This window comes from Pezoporus flaviventris, unplaced genomic scaffold, assembly GCF_033815535.1.
Source record: "Pezoporus flaviventris isolate CSIRO_AGI_PZ_B2104156 unplaced genomic scaffold, CSIRO_AGI_Pfla_v1 ptg000007l, whole genome shotgun sequence".
Taxonomy (NCBI): domain Eukaryota; kingdom Metazoa; phylum Chordata; class Aves; order Psittaciformes; family Psittacidae; genus Pezoporus; species Pezoporus flaviventris.
The window spans coordinates 63,408,315-63,420,608 of NW_026892555.1; the positions used below are offsets into that span (position 1 = coordinate 63,408,315).

The window sequence follows — 12,294 nt, forward strand, 5'->3', positions numbered from 1 at the left end:
AGATCTTGACAAGACAAACTGCCAAATACCATTTTAAGATTTCAGACAATAAAGGCCTGCATTGGCTAGTAAAAAAACAACAAACCAACACTGTGAGAAGCAAGGAAGAAAGCTGGGAAGCCTGAAATAGAAGAAAATATTTGCAAATAAGTTTAAAAAAAAATAAATCTGTTTAAGACAGATTAAAAATGCATTAAGAAAAACTTGACTAGAAAGCTCACTCAGGAGGGTAAACTAAGTCTATATCCTAAAATCCACAAATTCAAGAAAACCATAGTTCCTCCCAATTCAAAATTGTTAAGAAAAGGCAGTGGAATTCCCTACCTAGCAAACGTGTAGATAAGGAGGAATTTCTGTATGTGTCTGTTGGGAAAAGCCTTTTTTTTTCTTTTGCTGGTTTAAAACAGTGGTTTCATTTTGCTCAAACGGTCAAATTGGTTTGCAATTTTCTTCCAAGGTAGTGAGATACATTTGCACAGAACGTTACAATTTCCTACACCTACATTCAGAAACGTGCTTTCATGCAATTTGATTCAGGGCAAGAAAAATATTTTACAAAGTAATATAATATCTGAAATAAGTTACTGTACCTGTCACTAACAGTAGGGTATGAATGCACCTGATCCTGACAGGAAATTGTGTATGGCAAAGATACTATTTGAATAAAGAAAAAAAAAAATAAATCTTAACTTGTGGTTATTATCACTGACCTGGGGACTTTGTCAGGTTAAAAATGAAACCAATCCAGACATCAGAGGAAGCTGAGAATCTCTACCGGAAAGTGTAAAGAAAAACAGTCAAAAAAAACCCCCATTTGAGCTCTTGTGGAAAATGTCTGCAGGGGACTATTAAATGAAGGCACAATGACAAAGCAAACCGACACATTTTTACATAAGACAGGAAGCAAAAATAGGAAAATAACCTAAATATCATCATGCTTTGTGCTTTGAAGGGAAGGGATGATCTGGAAAGCTCAAGCTGCTGCAGGCAAGTTCTCCAAAGAGCTCACTTTTTCCTACACGCATCGTAAAAAAAAAATATATATATATATATATATAAAAAAATAAAAATCTCTGCAGTTATTTCACCTTTAAATAACAGATGAAAGAGAAGCTCCTGGGTGAAGTCAGGCAGCCAGGGTGGGCTGAGGAGGAAACACCCGGCTGCTGCGCCACTTCCTGGAACAGGTCAGGTTAAACTCCTGGCAGGAGCAGCATGCCCATCAAAATCAGATGTTGTGATTTTTGTAGTAGAAGAGGGACCAAAACCTAGTCTTGAGGATTATTCTAGGAACTGGCTAGTGAGATACTATCAGATGAGTAGGTGCATTACTGGGTATTTACAACCCAGTAAACAAAATAAACCATCCAGCAAGACTGTAGGAGAATGACACTCAAATCTGGGAACAGATAGGAAAAGCAGTTTTGAAAGTCAGAAAACTCTTAGCACAAGACTGTTACCCTAAACCCACAATATCTCCAAACCTAAATCATAATATCAGCATAAATCATGGTGACAAAGAAATGTAAGCATTTGTTTATATCTACTGATATGTAGACACTTTAATTATACAAATACTTAAATGTATGTAAAAACATACACATAGAAAACATATATATAAAACCAAACTCTCTCTCCAAGACATACAAAATTATCTAGAATTAAAGAACAGATCTCTAAAGCTTTTCTAAATAACTGCTGATTATTACACAGACCACATTCAATATTTTGGGGGCTTCTGTGGCTACTCAAAATCATTTGCCAGGTAAGGAAAGACAGAAAAGACTTACAAATCCATTTGCTTGTGAATACAAGTGAAATGACGCCAAAGGGCTGATTCAGGCTTCTACCATGACACAGCACAAAATGCTGAGTCGGCACAAAAGTGCCTATCCCTGCCTTGTTCCTTTTGTAACAAGAGTCAGACAAAGGAAGGCTGGTGTGATTTTACAGAAACCATTCCTGAAACAGACTTGCAATGGAACCCTACTGTGAGAAATGTAGAAAGAAAAAAGAGAAGGCAAAATGTTTAAAATCAGGAACAAAGCTTGAGAACGGTCCTTGGCCTAAAAGAATCCAAACAGAAAACCAGGGAAATTATTTCTTACACATTGCGATAAACTATAAAAGCCTATCTAAGAGACCTTATCAGTTTGCTGCCTAATCCTGCAGTCCTGTAAAATAAGAATGCAACAAGAAGCCCCACAGGACAGGATGCAGCTAGGATGCTGCATGGGGCGAGCAGAGCAGCAGCAGCAGGCAAAATTCACAGGTCAGAGCTCATCCCGGTGCACTCAGAGGGCATCAGTCCCAGCAGGACCCTCAGTAAGCCAATGTCTGATGGGGGATGATTGCTTGGTTTAAACCTGCTATAATTGCTGCTTCCCATACGGCATAAACTCAAGAAATGAAGGATAGACACTGGGAAGACAACCTGGGCCATCTAGACAACATTATGATCAGGAAGTGAAATTCAGTGTGGCAGTGATGTAGTCTTGAAAGAGATGCCTAGACAGGCTGCTGAATCTCCACCCTTGGAGACCGCTCAAATTTGACATGACAAGGATGGTCTTTAGCAACATGCCCTACCACTGAAGTTGCCCTGCTTCAAGTAAGAGGTTGAAGTAGACACTACAGAAGGTCCTTTCAACCTCCTTCATTACCTGACCCTGCGGCATATTTCACTTCAGCATTGTACAAACTGTATCACCATTTAGTAATTTCCTTACATTCTTAAGCATATTTTAACAAAAGATCATTTTTTATAGTTTATGTATATGTTTATTTAATTTGGTTATATGCTTAAATGTATATATTTACGTATACATGTAAGTACATACATATACATAATTCTGGCCAGCAATAAAACTAATGAGTTCCTGTATGATGAAACACAGCATTATCAGTTGCTGACGTTGAGCGCAGACAGTTAAAGGAAGCAGGAACTGTCTAAAGGAAACAATAGAAGTTGTTGAGTTCACCATATCTGTGTTTCAATAGAAACAGGATCAGTTCTCAGAAAAAAAACCAAACAACAACATTACAGCAGTCTGAGAACAAGTAGGAATAAAGGCCTTTGAGTATTTACTGGCAAAAAAATATTAATAGGAGAAACATCTGAAGGTGAAACTTTATAATAAAGTGACATTTGTATAGGTTTCATAGTCAAATATCATCAAACAATACATTATTTGGGGAAGTAATCTCAGTCAAACTATTCTTCTCTTCCTGCACAGTATTAGCAGACAGAGTATTAGCAAATAACTACTAACAGTACCAGCAAATAACAGCATTAGCAAACAACTACTGCCACATTTCTGGTCTGACAGCAGGTTCAAGATGTATAACACGTAGCAGTGGAAAAAGTCTTCTGTCATCCGTTTCTGATAAAGCAACACCCTGTATCACAGTTTCACAGAACCCATTTAAAGGCTTACTGGTTCAGATACTCTCAGCCTTATCAGCAAAATTTCTCAAATTCACACCCAGACAGCAAGTTCACTGATGACTGTGGGAGGACACTAAGGTTAAAAGGAGCAACAGGGCATCAAGGTGGTGGGGACACTGCCTCTCTTCATTTCCCTTTCTTTCATCCTCCCATTTTCCTGGTATCTAAAATTTCCAGACTCACTTCCACACACATAAGAATATGCTGAAACAGACAAAATCCCATAGCCCAGAATAGTCTCCAACTATAGCATCTGTCAATAGCTCCTGAATACTTAATTTGAATTTTCTAGTCAATAGGCTTCCTCATGCTTTACAGTAAACAGATTTTCAGAACAAGAAGGTGGCAGAATTTGGTTCATGCATTCACCCAGCCATGCTCTAAGCTGAATGTCATTGGGTTCAACACAGATTTCTGTGGGGCTTTACCAAGGACCCTCCACTAAGTAAAAAAAAAAAAAAAAAACCCCAAAACAAACAAACAAAAAAACACCCAAAACCAAAAACAACCCAAACAAGTGCTTCCCAGCTTTTATCCAGTTATTTATAAATGCAGGAAATTTTCACCTTATTTCACAGCCCTTTAAGGAACTCAACAAAAACCTCTGGAAATAACACCACACTTCCTTATCCCTAAACTTACAACGTTCAAAGAACTCAAACAGGTATGAGAGACATGTCATTCTTGATAAGAGCCAGGATGACTCGTAACATATCAAACCTACCTATTTGCTATTAATTCTTCTCCTACCACCATTTGTAAATAACATGCCTGGAAGAAATCCAAGGCTTGGCAGCACACAGTTCCCTGGTTCTCCTTCGGGACTGCACTAAGAGAATAAAAATGGTGTATCTGTCAAATTCTGGTCTTCAGGTACCAAAACTGTTTCATTGATCACATCTCAAAACTTACTGCCTTTGCATCATTTCTGTGGGCAGTTGAAGCCTAGCTGAAGTCTACCATTACTACTTATTTCCTACCATTGTAGCCCCACCCATCACCAAATTAAGGATCACAAATGGTCCAGATTTACCAACCTCAAAATAAAAAAAAAAAAACTTAAATCATATTTTCCTTAGAGGTGACATTTCAACCTGCATGGCCTCTAAATGCAGTGAATTTTCTAACCCTATAGGCTTGGCGATACCTTTTTCAATACTTTTTTTTTAACTTTCATCTCTTACATCATCTTCCTTCTTAAGACAGGTAGTCAACCAACTTGCAAAACTGCCTTTGTGGAAGTTATTTTTTACATTTCCTATGTGAGTTGGATAGATGTTCAGTGATGTTTCTGCCATAATTTAGATTTTCTGTGTGAAAAGGCATGAAGCACCAGCTAGCAGATACTACAACGTTACAATACCATCCAACCTCAGAAGGCAATTACCTCTGAGATTGTGTCACTGATGCTTTGCAATCCTTTTGGTTTGGATATATTTTGTCATTCCAACATCTAAATATTCAAATCAAAAAGGGTATGTCACTGTAGCAAAATCCATCTGCCCATTTACATTATTTTCATTTCAAGAATTATCCCTACCACATCTACGTCCCCTGCTCAACAACTATGATTTCCCATTTCCTCTAACATCCTGTCATAGAGCAATGGCAGGAATCCAAAATACTGCATTGAAACGATTTAAATTCTTCCCACAGAAAAGTAACTAAAACAGTCCTTTTCAGCCTATGGTCTATAGACTGCTTATAAGGGGAGAATAAAAGATGACTAAGAAAAAGAAGCCTTCTGTCAGGCTTAAACTTACAACAAAAAGGCCTTGCATTTTCATTGCAATTTTTTGATTGCTGTCGTTGGATTCATGTTCTAGATTCAGCATTTATAACTACAGTTGGGCGAGCAACCAGACAGGACACACAGACATTAAGTTAACACACATCAGAGACAGAGCCCTCCTTTTTCCACAGCTCTCTGCAACCATACTGTACAAACCCATTGCAATGAAATAAACTGGCTGAAGCCAAGCTCAGGCAAAACCGAGGAGCAGGGGCTGAGGATCAGTAGCAACCCCAGCTCCGTCCTGTCATAGAATGATTTGGGTTGGAAGGGAGCTTAAAGATCATGTAATTCCACCCCTCTGCCACAGCAAAGGACACCTCCCACTAGACCAGGTTGCTCAAAGCCCCATCCAACCTAGTCTTGAACACTTCCCCTTTGGCTGAAGGCACATACGTGTAACCAGCCCACAGGACAGCCCACAATGAGATGAACCACTCAGCTAAACCAACCATTTGCATTAGGCCCAGTCAGACTCGCTCTGCAGAGCTGACTTCATAACCGCACTGAACCGCTGCCTGTAAACTAGAATCATCTTACCAAGCAGTACCTAATCCTTAGATTCAAATTGCTTATGCCATCATCTAGCATTTAGTGTCATAACTGTAAATGTAATTTGCAAATGTAAACTGTCCCAGCAACTAAGTACAGAGAAACGAGCAGAGTGCTAGTTTAGAAGAACGCTATGCACCTCTGGAAGCATAATGCTCCTCGTAAACCTGATGATAACTGGCTCTATTCTGTGTGGCATAAAACATTTGAATTCAACGCAAAGCCAAAGTCTGGAATCATCACAGAATCATAGAACAGCTTGGACTGGAAGGGACCTCTGGCAATCATCTGGTCCAACCCCCCTGCCAATGCAGGGCCACCTAGAGCACCTTACATAGGAACGTGTCCAGGTGAGTCCTGAATGTCTCCAGACAGGGAGACTTCACAACACCCCGGGCAGCTGGGAGTGACTGGAAAAGTATGCTGCTGTCCACGGTGACTTACCCGGGGAACAGCAAGAGGAGAAACAAGGCACCAAGCCGCTGCTTACGGGCTGAACCTACACCGCTCGGGCTTCCAGAGTGAAACCGGCTCTCCCGACTCGCACACGCACCACCAACACGCTACTTTTCCTGCCTTGTGGAGGAGCGGTAGCCAGGCAAACCCATGGAGGGTTTTAACTCTGTGAGCAAACGCAGTGATCTGAAAGCTTTTGAGGGGAAAAGGTTTTAAAAGTTTCCGCGTTTCCGAGCGAGCCGCAGTTGGGACGCGGGTATCGCGCGCTGACCACTGCCACCAAATACTCCTCCGCTCGGAAGAGCCGCTCTAGGGGCAGGCACGGCCCCCGGCCCGGGAACTCACGGGACCAGTCGGCAGCGGGGCAGGTGGGGCAGCCGGTACTCACAGCGGATGCCAGCGCTCGGGCAGCCGGCGGTGCAGGGAGATGCGGTCGCTCAGGTAGATGTTGATCTGGTGCCGGCGGATGCTCTCCTCCTGGAGCTGCTTCTCGGCCGGGCTCAACTCCAGCCGCACCGCCCGGCCCAGCTCTCCCAGTGCTCCCGGGTCCAGCGCCGGCTTCGTGTACACCGGCTTCCTCAGCAGCTCAGCGGCAAGCGGCGGCTGCGGTGGGGCGCGGCGGACGGCGTGGCGGGGCGGCGGGCCGTGCCGCCAGGCGAGGAAGCCGACGGCGGCCAGCACCCCCAGGGCGAGCAGCGTGCTCCCGCCACGGCAGCCCCGGCCCCGTTTGCCCCAGCACATCCCGCGGCCGAGGCGGCTGGCCATGCCGAGCAGGGGGCCAGGCAGCTGATGACCTCTCCCGGACACGGAGGCGGACGCGTCTCCGCCCCAGGCGGACTCAGCGAACTTCTCACGGAGCTGCCCACACCGCGCCAACCCTGGCCCCGCCAGGAAACCCGCCCGGCTCCTCCGCCAGCGGCTCCTCCCTCCTCCCCGCCCCGCCGCCGGACAGCCCCGAGGGGCGCGGCGCGGAAGAGCCGCACACGGGACGCTACAGCGGGACGGGCAGTCCCGAGCGCGGAAGCGGCGAGGGGTATACGCTACACCCGCGCCCCGGCAGGATCCTCGGGTGAGGTGCTCCTCGGTTTCATAGAATCATAGACTCAAGTAGGTTGGAAAAGACCTTTAAGATAATCAAGTCCAACCTTTACCCCAGCACTGGGAAGGCCACCACTAACCCATATCACTAAGGGCCTTATCTACACAAGTTTTGAACACTTCCTGGGATGGTGATTCCACCACTGCCCTGGGCAGCCTGTTCCAATGCCTGAGCACCCTTTTAGTGAAGAAATTTTTCCCAATATTAGGTCTAAACTTCTCCTGGCACAGCTTGACGCTGTTACCGCTTGTCCTGTTGTTACTTGGGAGAAGGGACCACCCACCCTCTCTCTTCATCCTCCTTTCAGGTAATTGTAGAAAGTGATAAGGTTCCCCTTCTCCGGACTAAACAACCCCAGTTCCCTCAGCTGTTCCTCATAAAACTTATGCTCCAGGCCATTCACCAGCTTTGTTGTCCTTCTCTGGACCTGCTCCAGCACCTCAATCTCTCTCTCATAGTGAGGGCCCCAGAGCTGAATACAATACTTGAGGTGCAGCCTCACCAGTGCTGATTTATGGTGGTCAGCGGGCTCAGCCCCAAGGGTCCCAGCATGCCGGGAAGAAACCTAGCTCCTGCCCAATTCAGGCTTCTATTGGGAACACAACTGGTGGAGCCAGTCACAACCTTGACCCAGCTCCAGGCATTTTCCCCACAGCTCCCAGAGCAAGGCAGGGCCAGCCTGGTGCTGCTGGGTCATGCACATCCAGGATGTGGGGAGAAGGGAGGAAGGCATGTCCCCTTCATGTGCTTGCTGTCACCCATAAAGGAACAGGTGAACTTGTCACCTTAAAGCTTGAGGGACTTTCATGAACACTGGTAGCTGTATGACAGATACACAGGGGTACCCCCAACAAGGGGAAAGTTTGACTGGCACTGGGCTGGCATAGCCACAGCAAGCTGCTTTGGCCATTGGAGATCACAGAGATGGCCCCAAGGCTTGCCATCTGCCGACAGAGGTAGCCAGGGCTACAGGAGGACAGCAAGTGAGGTTATTTGCAAGGGGCCAGGAGGCCATGGGAGTTACTGACAAATTCTGTCACTGAAGAAAGCAATGTTCTTGGTGGAAAAAATAAAAGTCAACCAATGTGGCCTCAGAGAGAAATCCAGAAGACAAGTGAAAATCCCAAATTTATTACCCATATAATGGGCAGTCCATTTTGTGGCTTGACAAAATTACGGGGAAAAAGCAACTGTGGCATTTAATCAAAACTTTCTAATTTGCTTCATATTCAATAGCACATCCATATCTCTTCTTTAGTCAGCCCCCTAATAGGATGCAGCCTTATCTGTCTAAATTTGTGATCTTGAGGCCATGATATTACATGCAAATTTGTGATTTTACATCTGAAAAACCTTAGCATAAATGTAACATAACCAATACAGTTTCACATGCAGCAGGGAGCTAAAATTGTTTTTTAAGTGTCACTTGCCCTATGCATTTAACAAAGAGACTGTTTACTGCTCTATGCTGTAATGCTGGAGGTCTGTCAAGATCCACCCAGCAGACTCCCTAGAGAGGGGCTGCAAGCAGTATTGGGCGGCACTTACCAGCATTGCTGAGGAATGGATGAAAATACGTCTGACACCAAGGAAGGGGAAAAACCTCATCACTGCCAGACAGGGTCACAGCATACAGCTATGAGCTGTTTCTAGATTTACATGATAATAAATACTGTATGTGACAACAACCATAGAGGATGGCAACTACAGTGGAGGCCTTGCACTGGACAGAAGGGTGCTGAATAATAATGAGTCATCTTGACACTGGCAACCTAGCATAAATCAAGCAGTTTAGGTGGATTTGCAGATGAGTGTGTGTGTAGAGATATAATCTCATTATTTCTTATTCAGCTATACAGTTATCTATCACAGATGGTTACATACGCATATCATCTAGATTCAAAGCATACATACTGGCTGGAATAACTTAAGCATAATAGTAGGGAAGTATGTGTGTGTGAATATGCACTGTAGACAACTACTAAATACCAATATTCTGGACATGGCAATATGCACTGTATAGAAAGGAAGCCATGCTTAGGAAGCTTTGGGACTGAAAATGTTAAATGACACTAGTAGTTGCAAGCCCAGTGACTTCACTGTTTCCTTGCTTATCATCCTTCCTGCATAAAGGAAGCCCAACTGGTGTATTTAGTATTCAGTTTATAGCAGGAGCTTGCTAGTTTCTGGCTGCTGTAGGGGTAAACCCTGAAGACACAGCCAACATTTCTGGAACATGCTGCTGGGTTAGATTTGGTTGTCCAGAACAAATATTCTTGGGTTTTTTCCTTCGTATAATGTTGCAAATAACTTAGAAAGGGTAACAGCATTAAGCATGAGGAGCCCAGTAAGGACTTCCTGGAATGAAGGAGATGGAGATCCTTCCAGATTCCCTACATAAATTACTGGGGAGGGGGGAGGGGGATTGGAAAGATATAAAGAGCAAAATGTAGGATTGAATGTTAACTAAGAACAGTGAGAACGAAAACAGGAGAGTTCTGCTGCCGGGATTCTTAAGTATTAGAAGAAAAAGTATTTTGTTTAAATATTTCAAGTATTAGAGCAATATGGATGAAGCACAAGAATATGATCACATGACTAAAGTTTTGAGATAAAAAATATGGGAAACTGAGAACAGATTGTGACAGGACAGCAGGAGGCATGCTGGAATCAGTGGCAGAGTAAGATCAGACCAGACTACTGAAGAAGATAACCATAGCAGTCAGATTTTGAAAAGGAAGAGGGGCTTGAAGAAAAGGTCGGAGAGCATTGGCTTGCTTCCACAGAAGAAAGAAAGGTTACAGCTCATGGGAAACCACGGGAGGTGGCAGTAGATTAATAATTAATTAATTTTAAACTTTATTTTTAAAAAGCTAAATCTTATTCCCCCCCCCAGAAAAAAAGAAAAAATATTAACTAAACCTTTCAAAAAGAACTAAGAAGACTAAACACAACAATACGTAATTGTCCATAAGGACTTACATTATAGCGAACGAACTAGCTGAAAAAGAGTGTATCTGTTGCTCACTGAAATACCCATTACTGAAGGAACTGGTCTACAGACAAGGAAAACTTAAAGAGGTAAGTTAACATTATTATTTTACATATCTATTATTATTTATTCTTATTTGGTAGTGATGATGTACACATTATAGGAAAAAAAAAGTATTAAATTTTGCAAAAGCGTTAAAAAAAAGAAAACATCCAATGTTTTCTTTTAGGGTTTTTTTTTGTTCCATCTGTATTTTCAGTCAAAATTCCAAAATGGAAATGGGATATGGAGAAGTATCAGCTGATAGAGACTGCATTTTTAATAAACCCAAAGTTCAAATAGTTTTCTATATTCATACTTTCAGGTGAAAAGAAAGTACCAAACAATGTGTTCCAGAATAATTTTCCTAGTTTTAGTAACTAGGTAGTTACAGCCAACTCATATTCTAAAAAAAAAAAAAAAAAATATCAGAGGAACATGATGTACAAATACATTGTAAGAAATTTGTTCAAGAAGAAGAAATCTGTAGGAAATTTGTTCAAGGAGAAGACGATTCAGACAAGTTATATAATATAGCCACTGGAGATAGCTTTGGACCTATGGGTCATTGTTCACCACTGCTTTCACTGGCCATAAAATAACATTGCCCCACGAATCATCCCCACCCCCTTCTACTACCTCAGCTGCTCTTCCTCTCCTATGTCAGCACAAGTGTACCTGTATTTTTAAAATATTATTATTCATCCCATTGTCCTCGCAGTGCCAAGGATTTTTTTATTAATGTGTCTGTGTTTAAAGTGTTTGTATTTGAGACAGCTGTGTAGCTCAAGCAAAAGGTGAAATGGGCTGCATCTCTTTCCCAGCTGCAGATCTGTCCTGAAGGGGGGGTGTTGAGCTACTTGGTGCTTCAGTGGGGACCTCGTTTTACAGGGTAGGCTTTGGGACAAGAGGGAAGCTGGGTGCTTAGTGCAGAGGCAGAGTGTATCAGGAACTTAGATGAGAGGAAGAACAGCGGGTGCAGAGGCCTTAAAATAAAATAAACTGAAAACACAAACTTGATGAGTGAGATAGAAACTGTCAGCTATTTCAAGGATCTTCTTCCAGACTGATGAATGCTCTGTAATTTTCATACTGTGACGCCAATAAAAACAGGCATTATTCAGTGGATTACTTGGGCAAGACCTAACCTGTACCAGTTTGCAGATCTCTGTAGTACATGTACACATGTATGTCTACATATATATACATACACACGTACAAAGTACCTTTTCTGAGAGGTCATATGCAAGCCCAGATAGCTTAAAGGTAGGAAGAAGATGGATTCAGTTGGTATATTTGCTTGCTACAGGTATGTACTGTTGATATATAAATGCTCTTTTCAGCTAAATAGCAAGCATGAACTACAGGCAGTAGAAGACATGTTGTTCATAAAGGAAGCCATAAGTAGCAATCTTAGCTGTCAAAACTGTTGGAACAAAACTGCAGTTTTATGCACAGAATATGGTATGACATGACTTGTTACTGTTACATTGGAAACCTCACTGATTTTTCATACATTCTTTTGTGGACACAGTGAATTAAAATACTGAGTTGCAAATAACTTTTGAAAGCTTATTCAAAATTATGGCATATTCTAAGACATATAAATGAAGTAAATTCCTCACAAAGTTATAGCAGATGGTTATAGTAGACAAAGTGGAGACCTGCTATATACACCGTGACTAAAATTCTGAACCAAGAACTCAATGGGATATTACGTGGTGGATTTAATCTTAATAATCCTATATTGTAGGCACTTACCACCATTTTTGGTTTTTTAGTAATTAATTTAAGGTTATTTCTGTTTCTGTGCCTGAAGGTACCAAAGTTAACATATATGAGTCTAATGATACTGGAGAAGCATCTCCTTTTCTGTGACACTATTTCTAATATACGTGCCTGTCTTTTCATTAAGG

At 42.5% G+C, this 12,294-nt stretch overlaps 1 protein-coding gene across 1 annotated transcript in view; it reads right to left on the minus strand.

Moving 5' to 3' along the window:
* The window catches only part of GALNT12 (polypeptide N-acetylgalactosaminyltransferase 12), a 51,177-nt gene extending 44,115 nt beyond the window's left edge, over positions 1 to 7,062 (minus strand). Inside the window, exon 1 of the mRNA XM_061449010.1 lies at positions 6,637 to 7,062. Coding sequence (XP_061304994.1) covers positions 6,637 to 7,013 — 377 coding nt within the window. The 5' untranslated portion in view covers positions 7,014 to 7,062. The remainder of the gene's footprint in view (positions 1 to 6,636) is intronic.
* Between the last annotated feature and the right edge of the window lie 5,232 nt (positions 7,063 to 12,294).